Source organism: Anguilla rostrata, chromosome 13 (genome assembly GCF_018555375.3).
Source record: "Anguilla rostrata isolate EN2019 chromosome 13, ASM1855537v3, whole genome shotgun sequence".
Classification (NCBI taxonomy): Eukaryota; Metazoa; Chordata; class Actinopteri; order Anguilliformes; family Anguillidae; genus Anguilla; species Anguilla rostrata.
Window position 1 is genome coordinate 34025375 of NC_057945.1, and position 24223 is coordinate 34049597.

General features: G+C 40.5%; 1 protein-coding gene across 1 annotated transcript; it reads right to left on the reverse strand.

Annotated features, from left to right (window-relative positions):
• Positions 1 to 439: 439 nt before the first annotated feature.
• Positions 440 to 24139, reverse strand: eps8l3a (EPS8 signaling adaptor L3a). Its single transcript, XM_064305493.1, has 20 exons — positions 23033 to 24139; positions 19044 to 19131; positions 17960 to 18030; positions 17364 to 17428; positions 16617 to 16775; positions 10508 to 10657; positions 9996 to 10063; positions 8941 to 9035; positions 7540 to 7646; positions 6928 to 7048; positions 6367 to 6440; positions 5940 to 6014; positions 5016 to 5161; positions 4261 to 4468; positions 3952 to 3983; positions 3369 to 3465; positions 2569 to 2685; positions 2018 to 2103; positions 1534 to 1666; positions 440 to 1048 (listed from the first exon to the last, which is right to left on the reverse strand). Exons 2-20 carry the CDS (start codon positions 19106 to 19108, stop codon positions 1013 to 1015), a joined length of 1905 nt encoding a protein of 634 aa, XP_064161563.1. The 5' UTR covers positions 19109 to 19131; positions 23033 to 24139; the 3' UTR covers positions 440 to 1012.
• Positions 24140 to 24223: the final 84 nt, after the last annotated feature.

Sequence of the window (24223 nt, forward strand, 5' to 3'; positions counted from 1 at the left end):
TCAGAAAAATGCTATCTTATCTGAGGCTAAGCTGCAATTTATGGTCTCATAATGATTTGAGTTCCCACAATTTTCAAGGGTGGGTCTGTGTGTGACTCTAGGCAAACAGAACAATTTTTTTTAGCATCCTACCAACTTGAACCAAATAGGCTGTGCTGTGTGGGACTGTTCACTGTCTGTTTTCAATAAGAATGAAATGTGAATACATTTATATAACAGTTTTGTTTGATCGGTTAACATATTGCTTTTAGTGACTTTACAATGTTCTATGCACGCTATCAAAACTGCAGTATAACTTAAAATATATATATATGACTTTTTTCCACTCATTAGTGAAAGATCGTACTAGATTTCATGTTGAGGTAGACAATTAGTGCGAGTAAACAAGTGGAGGTTTAGTTATTTTCCCTGACCCAACAGTAAGCTGTCAATGGGGGCGTTGCGTGCTTTCACAGGTTTATTATTAGCAAAATGAACACAAACTAATCAAATGCATAAATTCAGTTTTGACACAAGAAGGCGGTAACACAAGACCCATTTTGTAGAAATAATTTACAACTGAATTAACAACTGAATCATGAGAAAAATGGCTCTAGAGAATCAGTGTTCCTGACAATGTTTGCAATACACTTACATACATCTTACATACACGTTATCATCCTATAACTGACGTGATCTTTTATATGTTAATATATGTTTATATATGTTAATAGACTGTGCTTGTCAATGTGTAGTCCGTGAGGACAGTGCCACTGCTAAATCTATAACAGTAAAACACTCTAAATAGTCCTCCCAGAGCTAAGCAGCGTTCTGTCAGGTGGTGCAATGTAGCATATTGGCATTCTGTGCAAAAGTTTACATCTGTGTTATATTGAGTAATACGTCATAAAGGCAGGAACAGAATAATTCATTGCTAACTTGTCCTCTTCCTTTGTTTGCGTGTTGTTCTGATCTGTTAGCATCTATCCCCTCCCTCTTCCTTTACTTCCTCTGTCTCCCGTGCCTTCCGGTGTCAGTTGTACCGGATTTTCCCGTTCTCATTGGCCAGCTGTGGAGAACCCGAGAGGAAAAGGGTAAGGAACCACGGATGTAGTTTCAGCGCCGTCCGTGTTTGACCTGTGCCATGTTTCCGGGTCATCGTTTCATTACATTACATTACATTTATTTGGCAGATGCTTTTATCCAAAGCGACGTACAGAAAGTGCATTTCATGGTCATAGACAACTACTAAACACAGGTTCAGTAAGATACAATACTTATTTTGTACAGCTATTTCTAGCCAAGAACGCAGTTTAGTTCACACAGTGAACACTATTCAGACCTAACCTCTGCAAAGCCAACTAGGCAGAAGAATAAGCTACAGTATTAGGACAAATACAAATTACCAAAAAGTGCTGGGATGGGGCAACATGTAACAAGTATCATGAAAAAGTGGGGGGTGGATTTAGAGTGAAATATACAGCGTGGTGGTGGTTAGTCTAGGTATAGTCTGAAGAGATGAGTCTTCAGGCCACGGCATTATCCTAGACTCACCGCCAGGGAGTTCTTCACGTTCTGTAACTGGAAGAAGACCCGCCCCCCTTCCTCTGGGCACATCTGCTTCAGCTCCTCCCGCGTCAGGCCCAGGAGCAGGGAGCCACTGAGCACGCCCAGACAGCGCACCGTACTACACACGCACACACGCACACACCACATGCACACACGTATGTACACACACCACGCACACACAGAAACACACACACGCACATACACACACACACACACACACACCAATTAGTTAGGCAGTGCACTGGGTTACTGGCAGACACCTACTGTACGGTGGGTCAACCACACACAGTAAGCTGCATGTTATTGTACAGTCATTAAGGCAATTGAGAATTTATAAAGGAAATTGCATGCTTTTCTCAGATTGCACATGCATATTTCATATCGCAACTGTCATGGCGATTAATAACTCCAGTGGCTATCTTGGTCTCAGTAGTGTCTGCAGTGCTGAAGATGTTTCGCTGTGTCTTACATTTTTGAAAACTCCTTGTACTCCAGCCAGGCCTTCACCTCCTCCGGTTTGGATCTCTTGTTCAAGGTTGGAGGCGAGTTCATCTCCTGACGGGAGGTCAAGATGTCAGACACCCCAAATGTACAAGGCAAGACAAACACAAGCAAAAAAACACAGCTTTGAAAGAAAAGCATGCTGGAGAAACTCCTCTTGAACTCCTCTTCAGGTAAGTGTGACACCATCCCCTAGTTGGGGAGAGACAACTCCCCAACAGACAACTGTAATCGCTTCACCTGATCGAGCGAAGACAGTGAATGAGCCATGTAATAGTGGTTAGTTAGCTGGCTATCATCAGCTAGCAATGAAGAAATGAGCATACCCATGATTTTGTTGCGATATATGATGATCTATTGGAACTAACTTAAGGCATCAACATGCATAGAAATAGAGTGTACTCTTTTAGGTTTGCGATGTTATACACCCCTTCAGTTTCCCCGGTTAGCTACACGGTGTTGTTGCAGACAATCTCTTTTAATCTCTTCCCGTGGTGCAGAGCTTCTCCCCGTTCTCACCTTGGGCTCCTCGTCCGCCTGTTTCTCCGCCGCAGACACCAGCACGTTGTGGGGCACGTACCCCTCCTCCCCGTCTGCGTTACGCACTCTCCACCACTGCTTGGATTGGTCCAGGACCTGCGCGCACAAACGACGCGGCTCATGCCCGAGCACGAGCACTCGCGTTTCCACACGGAACGGTTAGAACAGGCTCCCGTAAATTCCCAGCAGCTGTGGTCTTTACGTTCAGTGATTCTGCACAGCGGACAGCTGAATCCTCCTGCTATTGGACAGGACTGTTGACACAGGACTTACCAGAATAGCATCATCTGTGGGGCACAGGTGGGGTACCGCTACCCTGTAGGATCCTTAATTTTGTTGCAATCAATGGGGGACGATGAATGCTCATGGAAGAAAACTGAAGTGCCCAGGTCTTCTATTATCGCAGTCTTGCTTCATACGGCTAGCTTAACACAGCATCACTAACCCAGACAGTGGCCTGCACAGAGCCAGGTGCTGGCTTAAACAGTCTTTTCAGTTGTTTATGCTCATAATAATGACCATATGGGACACATAATTTGAGCTTAGAAGTTTTTTTTAGCAATGGCAGACCTCCCCGGTACCTGATACTTGATGGTGTTCCATGAAAGTGACACATCCATAAGTGCTGTGGACTTCAGGAAGTCGTCCATGCTCAGAACGGCCCGCCCACCACCAACCCCTCGACACCCCCCACCCCCATCCCCACCCCGTCAAGTTTGTCGTTTAGGGCCACCAAAATCCTGGAGCTGGCTCATGGTGAATGTGTGCCCTTTGCTCACCTGCACCATGTCGTCCTTCATGATGCTCAGCTCTCGGCGGTTCCTGGCCGCGAAGTCGTACATCACCCGCATGTAACGGGCCGGCGGCTCATTGGGCCTGCGAGTACAAGTACACACTCATATTTCACTGAGGTTTCATGAGAGAGACACATCCGCAAATAAATACTGTAGACCAGGGGTGGGCCACACTGGTCCTGGAGAGCCAGTGATGTTTCTGGGTTTTTTTTTTTGTTCCATCTGATTTTGACCTCATGAGCTTGATGGACTATTAAGAGTCTGAGCCTGAATGCTCATGTGAAATGTTGAGTACCGCCCAGCAAACGGTCACGTGTGTGCAATAAACCTGATTATTCATACAATTATGTAGTAATGGGTTTGGATGGAGCAAAAGCCAGGAAGATCTCTGACACCCCAGGACCGGGTTCATCTACCCCTGCAGTAGACTGTATCAGGTAGTCCATGTTCAGAGGGGATTTCAGGTCCCAGTCGCCTTGTCTCATTTGACGCATGCATGGATTTACAGAGTACTGGCAATGAAAGATTATTTGACAGTTGGCGGGTAAGGATTTTTACTGTAGCATACCGTGGTTTTGGAGGGTTCCACGGAACAGGAGACTTGATGAGGAAAGAGAAAAAATAGTTTGTCATTTTTGTTCATGCAACCTTTCTTCACATTTATAAAAAAATGAAGTAATTTAACATTAGGTGTTTCAGTTAAACATTTCACTTTCGAATCTCATTCAAAAACGTTGTTGCATGTGCTGTGCATTACTTCAGAGCACTCACTCTAGCTAATCGTAGCAAGCAGATCATTTTACCTTAGCCCTTCAAATGTCAGGGACAGGGAAACTCTGGACCTTGGAGTCCATGCCATGTATTTGTGAAGTCCTACCTGAGAAGGCTGGGTTCTCTGTGGCGCCCTCTCAGTTGGCGGTGGCGGTGGCGGCTGTGGCTGCGGCTGCGGCCGCTGACTTTTGGTGTTATTGGTCGGGTTCGGTTTTGGAGGAGCTTTGACCACCATGGGGGGCTCCCAACCATCGTCGAACTCTGGGAAATAGGGCGGAACTTCATCCTCATCCTCGTCGTCTGGCCATTTAGAGCTGAGACGAGCGACAGAGACATTGCTTGAGTTTATTTCTCCCAAAATTAACATTGTGACATTCGGTATGCAGAAAAATTTTTATATGAATATAATTCTCTTTAATATGTAATATTTCCATTTCCTTCAGACAGCTTGGCTGCTATATTACCATTTAGTGGATGGCTTAACACCAGAAATGCTTGCTGAAAACCTTGCAGTGTCCTTAGAACCCAGATGTGTACTGGCTATGTTTTTTTTTTCCCCACCGCTAATACAACAGCTAGTTAAGGAGCCATACATAAGCATAATGACTTAGAAGACCAGGTTGGATGTGGTGGGGGAGTCATATACCATGCAATGCACCTGATTCTCCAGTTCACTACTGTATCCATTATATATGTACAATGCTTATTCTTGCATTGATCAAAGCTGTAGATGAAAATATGCCTACAGGACAGGCCCCATTGGCAGATACCGATTTCAACACATGCCAGGACTGTGCCCAGATGTTCCCAGCAGTGCCAGATCCAGGCTGGAATGGGTTGTCATTTTGTGGCGCGTCCCACCTGGGAATATTCCAGGCGTCGCCCAGGGACTGCCAAAGCTGGTCCTCCTCCTGGTTGGCCTCCTCGCTGAGGAGTTTGATGGTCTGGTCTGTCAGTAGAGGGGCGATGATGGAGGAGGGCAGGTCAGGGGGGGCATGTGGCACCAACTGGGGGAAAGAGAAGGGGAAGAGGAGCGAGGAGGTTGAGACTTGGAAAGCTGGCAATTTGGTGCTGAGATCAGGTATGATCGACGAGTAGCACAGTGTAGGAATGGAACAAGGTCCAGGTCGTCGTGACACTGCGTGTACTTGAGCAGGTCTTACCGATGCTAGATAATCGCTGTATAAAGGACAATGTAATGCTATGTAAGTAATCGCTGGATAAGAGCTGCTAATGCCTGAATATGTATGATTCTGTTGACTAGCCATTGGTTGATGCCTTGTGCAATGGTTCATTCAAGTTCCAGTCTAATCAGTGGCTTTGATTCAGTTGGTTAAATGTCACTCCAATGCCGGAATGAAGATTAAATACATATGGATTTACAGAATTCACCACAGTGCTAAAAAAAAAATATGAGTTCTAATTGGACTCAAGCTCATGTGTAATTAAGTCAGGAGTAGTGGTCATTTATTGGATGTCATTTGAATCTACCGTCACTCCGAATGTTGATAATCTGCTGGCTGACAGGGTCTCGAGGCCCATTAGGACTGTAAACTGGTTATCGCTGATTGTTCTGCCGCAATGAAATGGAGCCTAATATTCTTTATCTTGATTCGTTTGACTTTGTGACTCAGCAGATTAATGTGTGAAACACTTTCATAATGCCATTATTAATTATCCATTATTAATGGGTCTAAAGATAATATCTTAGTCGGCGTTTTTCAGTAGAGTACGTAAAATCAAATTAAAAAGTAGATGAAAGGGCTGAATTAAACAGGAACTTACAAACTCCAGGATGGAGAAGAAGATGTGGGTGAATTCGGGAGCGCTGGGACTGCTGATCTCACCATTTAGCACCCCCTGTCACAGCAAAGAGACCGGCAGTTAAATGCGAATGTCACTGATCTTGGGGCAAGAAGCCATCTTGTGGCAAATGTTGATTCTGTGACCTTGTGCATCTTTTCATGGCCTTTGATGTGGTCATCCTGATGTTGTGCTAGGAATCGGTAGTGTCTTGCATTGCGGCTAGTATCATTTTTTAAAATTGATGAATAAGTATGTGTTATTTAAATTATGTATGGACTTGTTTTGTGTGATGGTGTCCTTAGGAGGGGGGGGGGGGCAAACATTACATTAGTTCCTCCTTTTCATTGAATTTTTATGTACATTCCACATTTGTCAATTAAATCTGTGCCAGACATTAGACACTTACCAGCAGGTTAAATCCAAACTTAACTTTCTGTAGGCAGGTTTCAAATTCCTCTGAGGGGGGCATATCCTCAGTGGCTTAAAATGAAGGAGACAGAAGTAATAAATACATAACGAAAGAGGCATTGATTGATGCTTTTCACAAATCTAATCCTCCCGAATTACATCAGCAGCCAGGACATAGCACCCCTGTGTCCTTGTTAATCGTAACAGCATTTGGCCTACAGCATTTAATGAGAAATATCAAATAAGCTCATCGTACAGCACGTTCATTTGTATTAATATTTGTGCAGTCCTGGGACTGGTGAGTAGGTGATTTAATCATCACTCTAGGGGTTGATAGCAACCCCTGCTAGGCTACTACCAGGATAGTGAAAGCAAACAGGCATGAAGCATATTCACGTATCTTACCCTACTCTCTACAGTGATACATCCCATGGTCTTAAATTAATTCCTGACCTTGGCAAACTTTCTAGTAGGCACTTTCCCCGATTGATGGTTGTGGATTACACGGCTGAGTTGACAGAGGCAAAGTTTGAAAATGGGAATATTTTTAAATGTCCACCTTTCTTCTTGTTCTTCTTCATCATCAATATCTTCTTCTTTTTCTTATCCTCTTTAGCCACGAGTGCTCTCACTCTGCCCATGAACAGTTCCACGTCGTTCAGAACGTGGTTCAAGATGTCCTGCAGGAGCACACACAGAAACTAGGGGTGAAGAAACAGGTCAATCCTCTCCCAGGACCATTATGAGTTACAGGTTGCCGGCTTAGATCTGGCAGTTGCAGTGACATTTCAAGTTTTTCCGATTTTTTCATAACATTGTCAGAATGTAAATCTGTGTCACCAGCCAATCGGTAACTATAAATGAAGCCTATAAGTAATTTTTCGTCTTTTATTTTCTATATCCCATTAATGTTTTTTTTTTGGGGGGAAGGGGGGTAGTGATACTCTAAATTAGTGTTTTACATTTCCCTGAGACATTGTTTTTAACTGGAGCTGGAGTCTGGAGATGTAAAATCATTTCTAAATGGTAAAAAGGAGCAGAATTGCATGTGTGTATGTATATTATGCTTAGGACCGGCAGAGTGGATGTGCAGGTCAGTCGGCGTGGGCGTGCAGGCTGCGATGAGATTGAGGCTGTGATTGACAGGGCTGTGATTGACGGGGCTACTGACCACGTTCCTCTCCAGCTCCGTGTACACCCGTGGGGGGGGCTCCTCCTGGGGTTCCTCATCATACTCTGGTTCTGGTTCTTCCCTGGGAGGGGGGAGGCTGGCCTCCTCTGGGGACACACACACAACTACTTTAAGCCGCGTTTCCACCAAAAGTACCCGGAACTTTTAGTCCCAGGAACTACTTTTCAAGGAACTAAAAGGTTCCTTCAGCCCATGGTTGTCTGCGTTTCCACCGCGGTCTAAAGTCCCGCGAAGATTAGGCAAATTAGCCCACTGCGATGAAAAGCGACGTTCGCGGTCCATCTGTCCTATGATTTCTTCTGTAACCCCATACTACCACCGAAGTAGCCTACATTATTTTCTAATAACCGGGACAGCCCGGAGGGGTTTATTCCACTTATATACAACGGGCTACCAACAATGACTGTATATGGTTACTTTTGTATTTATTGATTTTTATCGATTTAATCACCTGGAATTGAAATATTCTTAGCTGCTCACCTGCTATTCAGACCCATAACCTCAATCACACAAGTCTGAGAATGAAGAGTCGCTCGTAAAGTTCAACATATTATTTTCGATAACACTTCTAATTTTGCGGCTATACCTGTGTAGTTAAATTGTAACTCATTTGGTAACAAGATTATTACTGAGTAACTCTAACATAGGTAACTTGGAACAACAGTTAGCAGTATTCTTAATTAATATTTTTTTAATTTTGTGCCTAAACTTGTAGGCCATGTCTTCTTGATACATAAATGAACCTTGCCTGTAAATTCCACAATGTGTCTTAGTGATATAGAATGATTTCCTTTTAGCAGGAGAGATGTAACGATGCTGGGCTTGTTTCACATTGTGTAATTAGGAATACCATGCACTGTTGCTCACTGTTACCCATTTTGGACTTACTCAGTAATAACCTCGTTACCAAATTAATTACATTTTAACTACACAGGTATAGCTGCACCTTAGCCAGTAATTCGTAAATGTATTTTTAATTGTGTATCCTTTGTGGATCTGCCAATGTTCTGCACTCCACTCCAGCATGCAGTGAAGAACTAAAGCCCAAACAGCATTAGCTGTATTCTTAGTGTATTTTTTTTAAGTAAACATATGAGATGTATGAGTGTTGTCATGTTCCACATTTTAAAAAGTGAATATTTTAAGTTTTAAACTTCAGTGAAATTTTCTGCAATTATTTTAAACATTTTCTAAGCACTGCCCAATGAAACAGTTCAATGGAACCTGCTTCCTTCATTATAACATACAGTAGTAGTACAAAATAGTGGAACTGCCAGCAGACTGACTTGATCTATAATGCTTTTTTTTTTACCTTGCCTTGCCAGACACAGGAAAACTTAAAGAAGAAAATAAAACATAAAATTCTGGTCATTAGCTCACCGTAATCTGGGTCATTCCATCTATCTGACAGGGGTGGCTCCGAGCCGTGTGAACTTCCAGAATCTGGCTGGCCGACTGCATTATTCACATGGTTCCTAGCAGAGCGGATGTTAGACGTTTATCAAGAGGGCACAAACATACCATAACCGTAACAGAACAAAATGACGAGGGCAGGCCATTCAGCCCAACGATGGTGGGCGTTTTCCTGATTGAATAGTACCTAGCGCCCAACATCTGAAACGTTCAGACGGCTCAGACAGTTTAATGATTGACCGAAAGAGATGGCCTATATCTGCGACCAACCAGCCTCCGCACCACCTGACTACAGTTACCTGGTCACACCTGTGTACCTGTGGACCTGACGATGTGTTAGTCACTCAAGCAAGACGATGCCAAATGAGATTGTGTTGGCCCATCCCGCATTAGACCCTGTCTGATGCTTCACTGGCAGTAAGTGTGTGGGACTTCACGTTGTGTTGTGTCCCTCCCACAGCCGTGTGAAAGTCACTCACTGCTCCACTAGCTCCTCCTGTGGGTGCACTGAACAGCAGGGAGTGTTCAATCTGTCCAGAAAGGGCCTGTGTTGGGTGCAGGTTTGGCACACTCTGACACCTTATTCAACTAATTGCTGTAACTGGATCACAGTAAAAAAAAAAAAAAAAAAACGTTCCCTTTTTTCGGATAAGATTGGACACCCCTGCTGTACGGAAGGTCATGTTTTTTTACAGGCCACTCTTGCAAAGCATTGCAAAGTTGGTCTCCTATGCTGGGCTGCCACCCAGCTCAGTAATACACTATGGGTGGCAGTGTAGTATAATGGATAGTGAACTGGCCTTTTAACTTTGAGTCTGTGGATGTGATTACCTGCTGGGGCACTGCCATTGTACCCCTAAAAAATTAGCTTAACATGAATTTCCCCAGTAAAAGTATCCGGTAGTACAGATTGATAGTATACCAGAATATAATGAACAAGTCACCCTGTGTAGAGTAAGAGCATCTTTACGAAAGTAAATGTAATGTGGGTGTACTACAGACTCCTATAGTTTTGACTGTACCTTGTATCCCCCACGTCCATCATTCGGAGTCTAATAGCTCTGTCTAGGTCAGTTTTGACGAGTTCTGCCTGCAGCACAGAAAGCCAAAAGAATGAGATTTAAAAAAAACTTTACTCATACACAAATTCCAAAAATACTATCCTCAAACTCCACACTTGCTCCATTTACACTGTTTGAGATTCAATGTTGGAATATAACTCTTACACACATTACCAAACCTGCCATAAGGTCAAGTTAGTCAGCGGTGTTTGTTGGTTATGATTCAGTGGAAGAAAGTCCAGGGGTCAGAAAGTAAATGTCCTGCCATGTGTTTCTTCCACTCATGAACTCAGCTGATTTCACCAATCAGCTTCACCTCCTGGCTTAAGAATTGTGCAAATTAACACATTTTGATTGAAGCGAAATACCGGGGGGTTCTTTTACTTTCTGAACCTGGATTCACTCCACCTCTAGGTTGGAGTGTAGCTTGGCTGGAGGTGGATGCAGTAAAAAGGTTTTGAAAGCCACCTCACCCTCACTTCCTCACACTGGAACAGGAAGATGTTGGTCATCCCTTTGGAGCGCTCCTGTACCGTGAGGGCCAGCATGGAGTTGTAGATGCACGTGTCCAACAGGGCCTTTGTCTCAGTGATGCTGGCCAGTGGAAGGGACTCGAGCTCCTCCTGAACCCCCGGAAGTGAAGGAAAGCACAAAAAGAATGGATGGATGAGTGTGAAAGCAGGACAAATGATTTCAGGGAGAGAGAAGACATTCTGTGAGTAGCTACAAATGTTCCATACTCTAAAATGCTACAGTAGCTATATACCGTAATTCCCCCAGTGCAACTGAAAAAAAAACAAAAAACAAAACAAAGATATTCTTATTTCTTTTTCACTTTTTGAATGTAGGACTAGAGTCTTTAAAAAAATACACAAACTATTTAGAATTTCTTTTGGTGCAATCATTTACATGAAGAATCAATTTCATTGACAATCAGAAGCACATCTCATGTCCAAGAAATGAAAAAATCTAAAAATTCTAAATTTATGGATAAAAAATTAGCTTTAAGCATTTAAGGGGAAATAAATGAAAAGAAAATTTCTTTAAGCCATTTATCATGAAAAATGCGTTTCTCTGAAATCATGTTTTGTTTGTTGATGAAAATCAACAAATAAAACAATACGCTTACATCCAAAAAGTAAAAAAATGTAAAATCCTAAATATATGTTATTTAGGTTCAGAAACCAAAGACTATAGTATTCCATTCAAAAGTGTAACATTTGTAAATTCTAAATCTGTTCTTTCTATGCAGATGGATCTGAAATCACCATTATTTAAGAACCATGAAAAAAACTGAATAAAATGTGATTGATGTAATTTATTATTTAAAATCAGTTTTTATCCATTTGCAAAAACAAAAGACTTATATCTTATGTCCAAAAGGTGAAAAAATTCAAAATTCTAAATATGTATTTTTTTTTTTTCCATTTTTAAATTTCAACATTGATGGAGATTCTTTATGAAATCACTTTTTAAATGAAGAACCATTTATGAAAAGATAATCTGATGTCAAAATGAATCTGAAAAGTTATTAATGGATCAAAAATTCTTTAAATAACATATGAATGAAATTTTATGGTATTAATATGAAAATGTTTGTAAATGTATTTGCAAAATGTTCTGCATGTCTTAATGATCAGAAAAGTTTTTTTAAAAATATTGAAAGTTATTCTAGATGAAGAAATATCTTAATGAATAACCATGGAAAAAACACATGTATATGTGTTATGTAATAAATGAAAAATAATCCATAAAAACAGAAAGTAATCTAGTTATGTCAAAATAAAATTCCCTGAAAAAGTGAAAATTGTTTGCTATTTATGTGAACACATAGACTATAATTGTTGATGCAGAAATGAAACAAACGTATGTGTTTACAATGTAGTTAGAGTTAGCTACATAGCAAAACATAGATTGTAGCATTGAAAGATGGTCAGAAATTTATAGGTAGTAGGTAATGAGGACATATTAGTATTAGTTGAAACAAATGCTAGGTTAGTTATGTGTTAGTTAAAGGTAAAAGATGAGTATAAGTAACTATAGCAGATACTCATATGTGTACATGAGAGGAATATTAAGCACAGTAAGTTCAACATGCATAGGCTAGTAGTGGCATCAGCAATACTTACAGGTAGGCAGTACCACTAGATAGAGGTATGAGGATAGGGTTACAGCTGTAGGTTAGGTTGAGGTACAGCTCAGTGGATAGGTAGGTTACAGCTAAGGTTAGGGTTAGGTTAGGGTTTACAGCTAGGTTAAGTTTAGGTTAGGGTACGCATAGAAAGAGTGTTAGTATCAGCTAGGGTTAGTTGGGTTCAGCAAGGTCAGGTAGGACTTATCACACGTGTTAGTAATAGGGTTAGGACAGCTAGGTTAGGCTTCAGTTAGTGTTACAGCTAGGACTTAGTTGTTCAGCAAGGTAGGTTAGGGTACAGCATTAGGTAGGTTACAGCTACAGTTAGGGTTAGGGTTAGGTTACAGCTAGGTTAGGGTTAGGGTTAGGGTTACAGCTAGGTTAGGGTTAGGGTTAGGGTTACAGCTAGTAGGTTAGGGTTAGGGTCAGCTAAGGTTAGGTAGGTTACAGCTAGTGAGGTTAGCAGTAGGTTAGGGTTAGGGTTACAGCTAGGGTTAGGGTTAGGGTTAGTAGGTTAAGCTAGGGTTAGGTTACAGCTAGGAGGTTAGGGTTACAGCTAGGTTAGGGTTAGGTTAGGGTTACAGCTAGGTGGTTAGGGTTAGGGTTACAGCTAGGGTTAGGTTTAGGTTAGGTTACAGCTAGGTTAGGGTTAGGGTTAGGTTACAGCTAGGTTAGGGTTAGGTAGGGTTACAGCTAGGGTTAGGGTTAGGGTTAGGGTTACAGCTAAGGTTAGAGTTAGGGTTAGGGTTACAGCTGTAGTTTGGGTTAGAGTTAGGATTACAGCTAGGCTTAGGGTTAGGGTTACAGTAGGTTAGGTTAGGTTACAGCTAGAGGTTAGGGTTAGGGTTACAGCTATAGGGTTAGGGTTAGGGTTACAGCTAGGTTAGGGTTAGGTTACAGCTAGGTTAGGGTTAGGGTTAGGGTTACAGCTAGGTTAGGGTTAGGTTACAGCTAGGGTTAGGGTTAAGGTTACAGCTAAGGTTAGGGTTAGGGTTAGGGTTACAGCTAGGGTTAGGGTTAGGGTTAGGGTTACAGCTAGGTTAGGGTTAGGTTAGGTCAGTAGGTAGGGTTAGGGTTAGGGTTAGTTACAGTAGGTTAGGGTTAGGGTTAGCAGCTAGGTTAGGGTTAGGGTTACAGCTAGGGTTAGGGTTAGGGTTACAGCTAAGGTTAGGTTAGGGTTAGGGTACAGCTAGGGTTAGGTTAGGGTTAGGTTACAGCTAGGTTAGGTTAGGGGTTACAGCTAGGTTAGGTAGGGTTAGTGTTAGAGCTAGGGTTAGGGTTAGGGTAGGGTTAGGGTTACAGCTAGGTTAGGGTTAGGGTTAGGGTTACAGCTAGAGGGTTAGGTTAGGGTTACAGCAGGTTAGGGTTAGGGTTAGGTTACAGCTAGGGTTAGGGTTAGGGTAGGTTACAGCTAGGGTTAGGGTTAGGTGGTTACAGCTAGGTTAGGGTTAGGGTTAGGGTTACAGCTAAGGTTAGGTTAGGGTTAGGTTAGCTAGTGGTGGGTAGTTACCTAGGTAGGTTAGTTAGTAGGGTAGGTTAGGTTAGTTACCTAGGGTTAGGGTGGTTAACAGTTGGTTAGTTACAGCTGGTGGGTGGTGGTTAGTGGTAGTTGGTGCTAGGTGGGTGGTTACAGTAGGGTTGTGGTTAGGGTTACAGCTAGGGTTAGGGTTAGGGTTAGGGTTACAGCTAGGTTAGGGTTAGGTTAGGGTTACAGCTAGGGTTAGGTTAGGGTTAGGGTTACAGCTAGGTTAGGGTTAGGGTTAGGTTACAGCTAGGTGGTTAGGGTTAGGGTTCAGCTAAGTTAGGTTAGGGTTAGGGTTACAGCTAATTAGGGTTAGGGTGGGTTACGCTAGGGTTAGGGTTAGGGTTAGTGGTTGTAGGGTTAGGTTAGGGTTACGCTAAGGTTGGGGTTTTTTTTTTTTTTTTTTTTTTTTTTTTTTTTTTTTTTTTTTTTTTTTTTTTTTTTTTTTTTTTTTTTTTTTTTTTTTTTTTTTTTTTCCCCCCCCCCCCCCCCCCCCCCCCCCCGGTTAGGGTAGGGTTACAGCTAGGTTAGGGTTTAGGTGCTAGTGGTTAGGGTTAGGTTACAGCTAGGTTAGGGTTAGGGTAGGTTCAGCTAGGTTAGGGTTAGGTAGGGTTACAGCTAGGGTTAGGGTTGGTTACAGCTAGGTAGGTTGGGTTAGGGTTACAGCTAGTTAGGGTTAGGGTAGGGTTAGGGTTACGTGGTTTGTTAGGTTAGGTTTACAGCTAGGTTAGGGTAGGGTAGGGTTAAAGTAGGGTTAGGGTTAGGGTTCAGCTAGGGTAGGGTTAGGGTTAGGGTTACAGCTAGGGTTAGGGTTAGGTTACAGCTAGGTTGGGTTAGGGTTAGGTTACAGCTAGGGTAGGTTAGGGTTAGGGTTACAGCTAGGGTTAGGGTTGGTTAGGTTACAGCTAGGTTAGGGTTAGGGTAGGGTTACGCAGTAGGGTTAGGGTTAGGTTACAGTAGGTTAGGGTTAGGGTTACAGCTAAGGGTTAGGGTTAGGTACAGCTAGGTTAGTGGTTAGGGTACGCTAGGTTAGGTTAGGGTTACAGCTAGGTTAGGTTAGTGGTTACAGCTAGGGTTAGGGTTAGGTAGGGTTACAGCTAGGGTTAGGGTTAGGTTGGTACGCGGTTAGGTTAGGGTTAGGGTACAGCTAGGTTAGGTTAGGGTTAGCAGGTAGGTTAGGGTTAGGGTTACTGTAGGTTAGGGTTAGGGTTAGGGGCTAGGGTAGGGTTAGGTACAGCTAGGTTAGGTTAGGGTTGGTTACACTAGGTTAGGGTTGGTTAGGGTTACAGCTAGGGTTAGGGTTAGGGTTACGCTAGGGTTAGGGTTAGGGTTAGGGTTACAGCTAGTAGGTTAGGGTTAGGGTTAGGGTTAAGCTGGTTTAGGTTAGGTACGTTGGTTAGGTAGGGGTTAAGGTAGGGTTAGGTTAGGGTTAGGTTACGCAGGTTAGGTTAGGTAGCTAGGTTAGGTTAGGTGTTACAGCTGGTTGGGTTAGGGTTACAGCGTTAGGTTAGGGTTAGGGTTACAGCTAGGTTAGGGTTAGGGTTAGGGTTACAGCTAGTGGTAGGGTTAGGGTTACAGCTAGGTTAGGGTTAGGGTTAGGGTTACAGCTAAGGCAGGTTAGGGTTAGGCGTTACAGCTAGGGTTAGGGTTAGGGTTACAGCTAGGTAGGTTAGGGTTAGGGTTACAGCTAGGTTAGGGTTAGGGTTAGGGTTACAGCTAGGGTTAGGGTTAGGTTCAGCTAGGTTGAGTTACAGCTAGGTTAGGTTAGGGTTAGGGTTACAGCTAGGTTAGGTTAGGGTTACGCAGGTTACAGCTAGTTACAAGGTGGTTAGGGTTAGGGTTACAGCTAGGGTTAGGGTTAGGGTTAGGGTTACAGCTAGGGTTAGGGTTAGGGTTACAGCTAAGGTTAGGGTTAGGGTTAGGGTTACAGCTAAGGTTAGGGTTAGGGTTAGGGTTACAGCTAGGGTTAGGGTTAGGGTTACAGCTAAGGTTAGGGTTAGGGTTAGGGTTACAGCTAGGGTTAGGGTTAGGGTTACAGCTAGGGTTAGGGTTAGGGTTAGGGTTACAGCTAAGGTTAGGGTTAGGGTTAGGGTTACAGCTAGGGTTAGGGTTAGGGTTAGGGTTTGAGCTAGGGTTAGGGTTACAGCTAGATCAAAAGTTGCCTTTATTGTTCAACCATGGTGATATAAATGAATGAATGTTGTGGCCAATGTTAATTATGATGAAAAATTAAATTCTTTAAAAATGAACAAAAGAAGAAAAGACCATAGTCTTACGTGTGAAAAGTGAAAAATTGAAAAATTCTAAATTCATGTTTTTTCTATTCAGATGGATCCAAAATCAGCTTTATTATAGACCCTTGATTAAATGGATGCATAAATATGTCATTAATCTTAATTATGAATGACATAATTTTAAAAACAGGATAGTCTTACGTTCCATATATATATATATATATATATATATATCCAGATGGATCAGAAATCATATATATTCAACACCCATTTAGAAATAAATGATTCAAAATATTTTTGGAGCCATTTATCATGAAGAATCAATTTCATTAACTAACATGCTGACATGAATGAATGAAAATGTGGCTGATGTGTTTGCAAAAAGAAAAGATCATAGTCTTCTCTCCAAGCAGTAAAAAATGAAAAAAATGAAATATATTTTTTTTCTATTCATTTGCATCAGAAATAACCTTTATTTAACAAACATGGTGAAATGAATGAGTATTTTTACTATTATTAATCACAACAACAACAATAATAACAATAAGACTATTGTTGTTATTATTATTATTATTCCAAGTAATAATACCTTTTCAAATATTATCATAATCCTTAATACAAGGAGGTACAAAAGGCAGAATCATAGGTGAATCAGCCTCACACAGAATTGCAGTCTTGTAGATTGTGCCCACCTTAGTCTCGATGTCGGTGAGGAGCAGGCTCCTGTCCTGTACCTCCAGCACCATGTCCTGCCCCCACACCCTGCCCCTGGCATCCAGGACCTTCAGCTGCTCTACGCAGTCTTCCAGATCGCGGACGTCCCGGCCGTCAACCTCGCAGGTAAAGAGGTGCTAGGGGCGGAAAGATTCACTGAAAATTGTGAAATCAAACTTCTAGAATTAAACAGTAAGAAATGGCCTTAGGTATTTCAAGTTTTATCCGCTGGTTAAATATTGTGACATTGTTATTTGAGAACAAAATTATATTACTTAATAATGGTAAAGGGACATCTAGGGAAGTAGTTCATTGGGAACATACTTATCTTTCTAGAAACGTTCATCAAAAATATTTTCTCTGAAGTTACATTTATGTTACCATTTCAGTTATATTAAGCATGCTGTTTCAGTTGGTAGGCCTGTAAAATAGTTGTACGAATGACTTACTCATGATACCTAGTACATTCAAGAGAAAGGTAGGTGAAAATGCTCTTTGGCAGAAAGCAGAAAATAATAACCATATTTCAGCAAGGGATAAAAAAAATTGCAGCTGTGAGGACACTATCAAAACATTCCTTCTTTTTTTACAACCCTAGAGAGGAGAATTAAGTACCGCCAAAGATTGGATTTTCTGAAATATGTAGTACAGCAGTTAGTACCACACTGAGAGGGGATAGCAGTAATGGTCAGGGTTAAGGTTAAGGTTAGGGTTACAAGTCTTACCTCCACTCTGTACTGGACGTTCCTCGGCTGTTTAATCATGGTCTCGGCGTACCCCTTCCTCTGCACTGAACCGCGAAGTCACACCCCGTGTGAGGAACAACAATTATTGGGGCTATGCTAACAGTGATCACTCAGCTGCATGCACAGCTAGAGCAGACAACAACAATTAATGGGGCTATGCTAACAGTGATCACTCAGCTGCATGCACAGCTAGAGCAGACAACATCATTGCTGAATTACCAGAGGATATATTGTCATATCATGATTATTACATTTAAGATCAAAGATAACACAAAGGAATTTCTCCTACGACACATTTTTTTTTAGCACCCCGCTAAATTACTGTGTAATTCAGTTTATTTGTCTCTGATCATATGGTGAGGCTCCTTTCAAGTAGACAAAACATTAAGTAAGAAAAACCCTATGTAATGCAGCGTTTGTTTGGCTAAGGGCAGTGCTCACTGTATATGACCCAGTTAAGTATAGTGCTCATTGTACCTGTCAGTTGTAAATGACAGATTGTAACTCTCACTGTAATTGCCTCTGCATGTGGTATTTGCTTTCCTGTGTATGACCTGTTGAGACGTGGTACTCACAGTATATGGCTTTGCCGCTGGGTCTCGATAAACTGGACCTCTGTGAAGACGTTTCGTCCAGTGAGAAGCCACTGAAATACACAGACACACCCCAGCAAGCAGACTTCATGAGCATCATGGGGATTACTGCCATTATGACTGGGTTGAACACCATTATTCCTTCAACTGAATAGCTTTTATAGTATATACTAATCAAAAGGCCACCCCCGTGAGAACTATCCATCAGTATGACTATCCATAATACTTGGAATACAGTTCCATAGTTTATACATGGGAAGCACTCTGCATTTTTAATAAAACATGGCTTTAAATACATAAAATATATTTCTATTTTGCTGTTCATAGGAATGATCTGCTATCAGTTGCTGGTATTTTGTTTGTAAAGCTTAAGACAAACAAAATCATACATCAACAGGACTATTGGTGTAAAGAGCTTCAGAATTATAATAAGGTGTACACTTTATTTGATTGGGATCATTTAATTAAACCCATGTCATTTAACTTACCATGTCAATACATAATTTACCCATTAATAGAGTGCAGAGTATAAGTTAGAGAACATATTAGTTCTAGTTCTCGAAATGCAATTTTCTTCTACATCTTTTTCAGTTTCTACACTACTGTAGAAACTGCATTTGCAGACCACAAACACATACTTTTTTACACAATTATTATTATTATTATTATTATTATTATTATTATTATTATTATTATTATTACCTTGTTTTTTTTGTTTGTTTGTTTTCAGATGAGGTTCGCTCACAAGCCCTTTCAGGTTTCTAACCTCACCTGCACATTTATTATTATTACTTTATTACACTGTTTCTTGGAATATGTATCTTAACCCACAGTATGTTGGTGTGTTGTTTTCAATGTGTACAAATAAACTGCATTAAACTACTGTACATGTTATATTAATATAATAATTCAACAAAATAAATGAGCCATAACCTTGACAATAAATAATGTTAAATAATAAAAAATTGTTTTTAAAAAAACATACTAAATACCTAAAATAAGTACCTCGGCAATGGTGGCAGTGTGGACAGTTAGTCATATATATATGCATTAACATCAGACCTACCTGGACCGAATTGACTCTCCATCCTCACTTGAAGCAAAAAGATGGGTCCCATTGCTCGTATACATACTGGAATATTAGTGGAGTCAACCTGCAGTGTAGAGTGTAGCAGTCAGTATCACAGTCAGTAACCCAGTAGTACCTTGTGCATCATTGAACCAAGGGAATGGACAGGTCAACCCTTTCCATTATGAAAGCAAACAAGTCTTAAAGTCTTAACTTGATTTCAATGGATTTTGTGAGATGGCAAGTCTATAGCAGTGTATTAAACTGGATTTGGATTAAATCTTTAAATTTGTATTCAGAGTCTGTTTTCACTTATCTCCATACTTGTAAAATATACAATGCTGATTTTTCATGAGATATTTTTCATTACACTTTTTGTGTACATTGTCCTCAACTCAATGAAAGCATTATCAATCAAACTGTAATTAACTGATATGAGTTGCAACAGAGTAAAAAGCAAGTGGAGTTTTGTGGCCGATCTAAATTCCTATCCCTGTTTTCTATTTGGGTGCTTACTTCTCAAACGGGTTGTTCAAAACAACAAATATCCACTGAATTTTAAAAGAGATGGCGTGGAATTCCTCTCATTTACTTTGCTATTCAGCTAGTAGTGTTTCTCACCACTGTATTGACATAGCTTCATGGCTATTGTTGGCTTTATCTTGTTGCTATGACAGAATACAAATTTTTGGTGTTTAAATAATATTTTTATGAATTCCCAGATAGACACTATTGTCCAATTATGTGCACTTATAAACTTAGAAAACTTATAGGTATAGTTTTCTCGTATCATCTACCAATAAAGCTGGAGTTTGTCTGTCTGTATTCACATTGAAAAGGGTTAACCAGACAGTTATCACATTTCAGAGTTTGTTGTTTCCACTCATAGTTTGGTTGCAGGAGCACTGAATGTCCGAGTTGAGCATGCCACTAGAAGCCATGGGGTTAAACTGCCATGGTTACAACAGACTCCTGTTTGTTTGGAGACTGTTTTCACTTCTCACCATACTTAACCAATTGTAAAATATAGTAATATCAGCTAATAATACAGATATTTCACATTACGCGTTTATATATTTAATACATTTTTACACATTTGCAATTGTATATATATATATATATATTGCTGGTATGTGGACAAGAAACTACATTGAAAAAGGTCATTTTCACACTTATTTTTCATAATACAAGAATTTCAGATCCTGTTATCTTGATTGATCTTCATGTTTTTTGTGTATACTCCAGTTGTTCTTGTATTATAAATATTTTCACCGTGGCAAAATTTCAAAGAAATGGCACGACAGGAATTCAGACTTAAGAGGCTCAGTCAATATTTACCCTGAATTAATCAATTACAGTCTTACTTGGGCTTGTGGCAAAAATAAATATGGTAAATGGACTGCATTTATATAGCGCTTTTATCCAAAGCGCTTTACAATTGATGCCTCTCATTCACCCATTCACACACACACACACACTCACACTCACACTCACACTCACACACCAACGGTGAAAGGCTGCCATGCAAGGTACCAATCAACTCATTGGGAGCAATTGGGGGTTAGGTGTCTTGTTCAGGGACACTTTGACACGCCCAGGGCAGGTGATCGAACCAGCAACCCTCCGACTGCCAGACAACCACCCTTACCTCCTGAGCTATGTCACCCCATGAAAAATAAGATAATAAAATAAGTGTGCAAGAGACATGCTAAATTTAAAACATAAACCATATTTTCAATGGTTGTGTAAAGAAAATTGTAGTTTACTATCCTTCTGAAATTAAGCACTTCAGATGTTAATCTTTGCTCCCTAATACTAGAAATAAAAAATAATAAAAGTAAACATTCATTATTAATAGTAAAATAATTATATTTATTCCATGTTTTTTCTCCACTGTTCACAGAATAGTTATGGTTGTAATAGTAATTAGTGATGAGAATGTCCACTGGTTTTGGATAAGAAATGTACATGTTTTTCTATGTAATTAATTTATTTAAAGCATCGAGTGTTAATCTGGTGTCAATGCCCCAGAGCCAAATATTATCAAAAAGGAAATTAGCCTAGACGTTATTATTTAGCACATACCTGTTACGACACTCCCAATGGAATTTCATATAATATTATTATTAGTTTTATCTTCCATTTATTGCTTTGTAAATTCCAACTCCAGGAAGAAGGCGGACCAAGAGCTTGGCTGCTACAGACCTTTACCCATTGAGCCACTTGTGGTTAATGATTCTTTTGGTTTTATACATCTTGATATGTAATATAAACATGCAGTCTACATTTAAGAAATAAGCTTTGACTCAAACATTGTCCCACTCCTGTCTCTACACAACCAAATCACACTGACCTGGCAATTCACAACACAGCCAATGCAGTTTTAGGAAAAATATTCACATTATAAAAAGCTGAAGTAATTCACCTCACAGGACTTTTCAAGCATTTTGTCATGAACCCCAGGGAATGTGTTCATAGATGTATATTCATTCCGTGACCCGAAACACAAAGTTCAGCCAAACACCTTTCCTGGGTTACCACTTTAAATTACCAAACAAGCTGCATTTTAATATCACAGAAACTGAACTTAAAATTTTACTTAATTGCCACGAAAAGCTACATCTCAACTGTTATCACAATCATCAAGTTAAATTTAATTTAATCAACCACAAATGCACCAGTGAATTAGACACCAGTGAGTAAGACATCACTATTTCAGGTCAGAAAACAAAAATAGCCAATAATGATGAAACAGGGAAAACACAGGGGTATATCTTTATAGGGAGTGGAACAGAAGGCCTCTGGAAAACATAAGCAATGATATAAATATGTAGTGTTCTTGCTATAATTTGAAATACCTGGACACATATTGTTTAATTCAAATTGATATATACTACAGTAAACAAGGTTTGTTTAGCACAATTGACAAATAAATTAATTTAGGTGCAATGAAAGCTCCACTGACATTTTTATTTCGAGCATTGTAGTTACTGTATTTATATTGCACTGCTTACATATTAAAAATGTGCTATTTAATGTAAACATTTAATTTTAAAGCGCAATATGCATCCCCAGCTATAATGAAAAATGTATACATTTACATTTTTACAATTCCAGGTTTGAAAACGCCAGTAAACAATACTATACTGCCCAAAAGGCAGTCCTGTCTGACATTCACTTTGCCTATACAGAACTGCAGAGAAAGCACAGAGTCCTACATTTTAGGCACACAGACACAAGGCACTCATGGCATCAACATTTACAGCCTGGAACAGATAATTTTTCAACATGATTGTCAGTTGTAAAATCTGGAAAAATCACCTATTTTCTGTTTTGTCAATCTCTACCTGGCAACATGAACCGAGGCAAGAACATTTCAGTGTAAAAAAAAACAGTTTGACCTCTTTGAAATGGTAATCATTTATACATATATAGCACAAAAAACAAAGTAATTAACATAGTACACAAACTTGCATTATAAAGTTTTTTCTTCTCTACTGTATGTGGTATATTTTGATCAAAAGATCATTCTATACTTGCATTATTTTTTCCTCAGGATACAGTAACAAAATAAGCCACAGACGAGACACAGAAAACTGGGCCTTTATCTGGACTTAAAGCAGACAGAATTACGGTAAAACTGGCCATTACTCAGCTAAGATACAAAAACTGCCGGCTTAAAGAAAGACGGCTTCTTCCATCCCTCTGTACTTAAAGACTAACTGCTGAACTCAGCTAAGCCACTGAAAACTGAAGGCCAGTACACCTTTATTTTTCATCTGTTTCCCCCAGCCAGAAATGAACCAACTGCGAAATCTGACAACACCAAATTTCCTTGAGTACACAGGTGAACTGGTGAGTGCCATCAGCTGCAAATGGACATAGCTCTGTAGCTATGACCCATATCCTTGCAATTTCTTCAGATTAAAAATGTTGGCACCATAGACAAAAAGAAAAACAAAAACCTTTTGTCACAGAGACATTACCTTACTATGGTTTCTTCCTTATTGCCCTCTTCGGTTCTTCAGCCCTGAGGGTCTTCCCTGGTTCCTATTCATGTCCTAGGCATCCATTTTCCTCACATAGAGGAGAGCAAATATCAAGACTTCCTGCTCATTTAAAGCCAGGGGGTTGAAGTCCACCAGCTCAATGATCGATAGGATGGAATTCCAGCCCCTTGAAGAACTCTTCCTTGTGTGCAGTAAACCGTGCTTTTAAGCCAATCCTATGATTTTTTTTGTTTTCGTGGAAGGCTCGAGGTGTGCTCGGTTTTTATCCCATTCAAAGATCAAAGGTCCCTGGCACAGATGGAGGGACACCCCCAGGACAAAGTTTATGACTCCGAAGTGATTAAGCTATAACTACTGCTCACAGGTGCTTAAAGGCAACACACAGGAATGCTGCTGGCAACACTGTGATTGTTTAAAGGGTAACTTAATATTAACAACCCGATTCCTGATTCAGGTATAACACCTTGTGACTTGTACCACACAACGCAGCCACTTGTACAAGCCCCTTGTAGTATCTTGTCTGAACTACTGTAGCTGGTCTAGGGTCCTGCAGAAGAAGCTCTCTGATCAGCATCGACCCCCCAGAGGTGTCCCGTCCATTTGAGCTTCCGGAACATTCTTTCGCGATGGCGGAACGGCCTCCCTCAGTCTGCCAGGGAGATTCATTGGCCAGTTTTTTGCAAACATCTAAAATGTTGTCCCCCATCCTTTTCGAACCAAACCGCAATGTTTCAATAACAACAACAAAAAAAAGGAATAAAATACATAAAAATAATAAACAAATCCTCTCCCTCTCGCAGATTTACGCAAGAACTGTGTGACAGTGGCACATATGATTTGTCACTGTACCCATGTTGAGCTTTCTTGGAGTTTGCTTACCATGTGAAATGCACTTTTGTAAGTTACTTGGCTAAAAGCCTCTATTCACCGACTAAAAAACAGTGAGGACCTGAAGGGAAATAACTCAAATGAATATTACTCATAATTGTCTTTCAAAACATTGTAAAGTATGTCTCATATTTATCTAGCACTGAACCTCAACATATATTCAACGAAAACGACAATTAGCATTTCACCCAATTTATAACTCACGCAACCCCAACAACCTTCCAAGACAGATGAATTTGTGAACATTTTCCAGTGAAACCATTGACAATAATGACATCA

Coding starts and splice junctions, on each gene's coding strand:
- eps8l3a (XM_064305493.1), bottom strand. CDS start 19,108: ATGTATACGAGCAATGGGACCCATCTTTTTGCTTCAAGTGAGGATGGA. Junction 7,049..7,539: donor CGGAGCTGGAGAGGAACGTG/GTCAGTAGCCCC, acceptor GTGCTCCTGCAG/GACATCTTGAACCACGTTCT. Junction 1,049..1,533: donor ACGTGAAGAACTCCCTGGCG/GTGAGTCTAGGA, acceptor GGTTCTCCACAG/CTGGCCAATGAGAACGGGAA.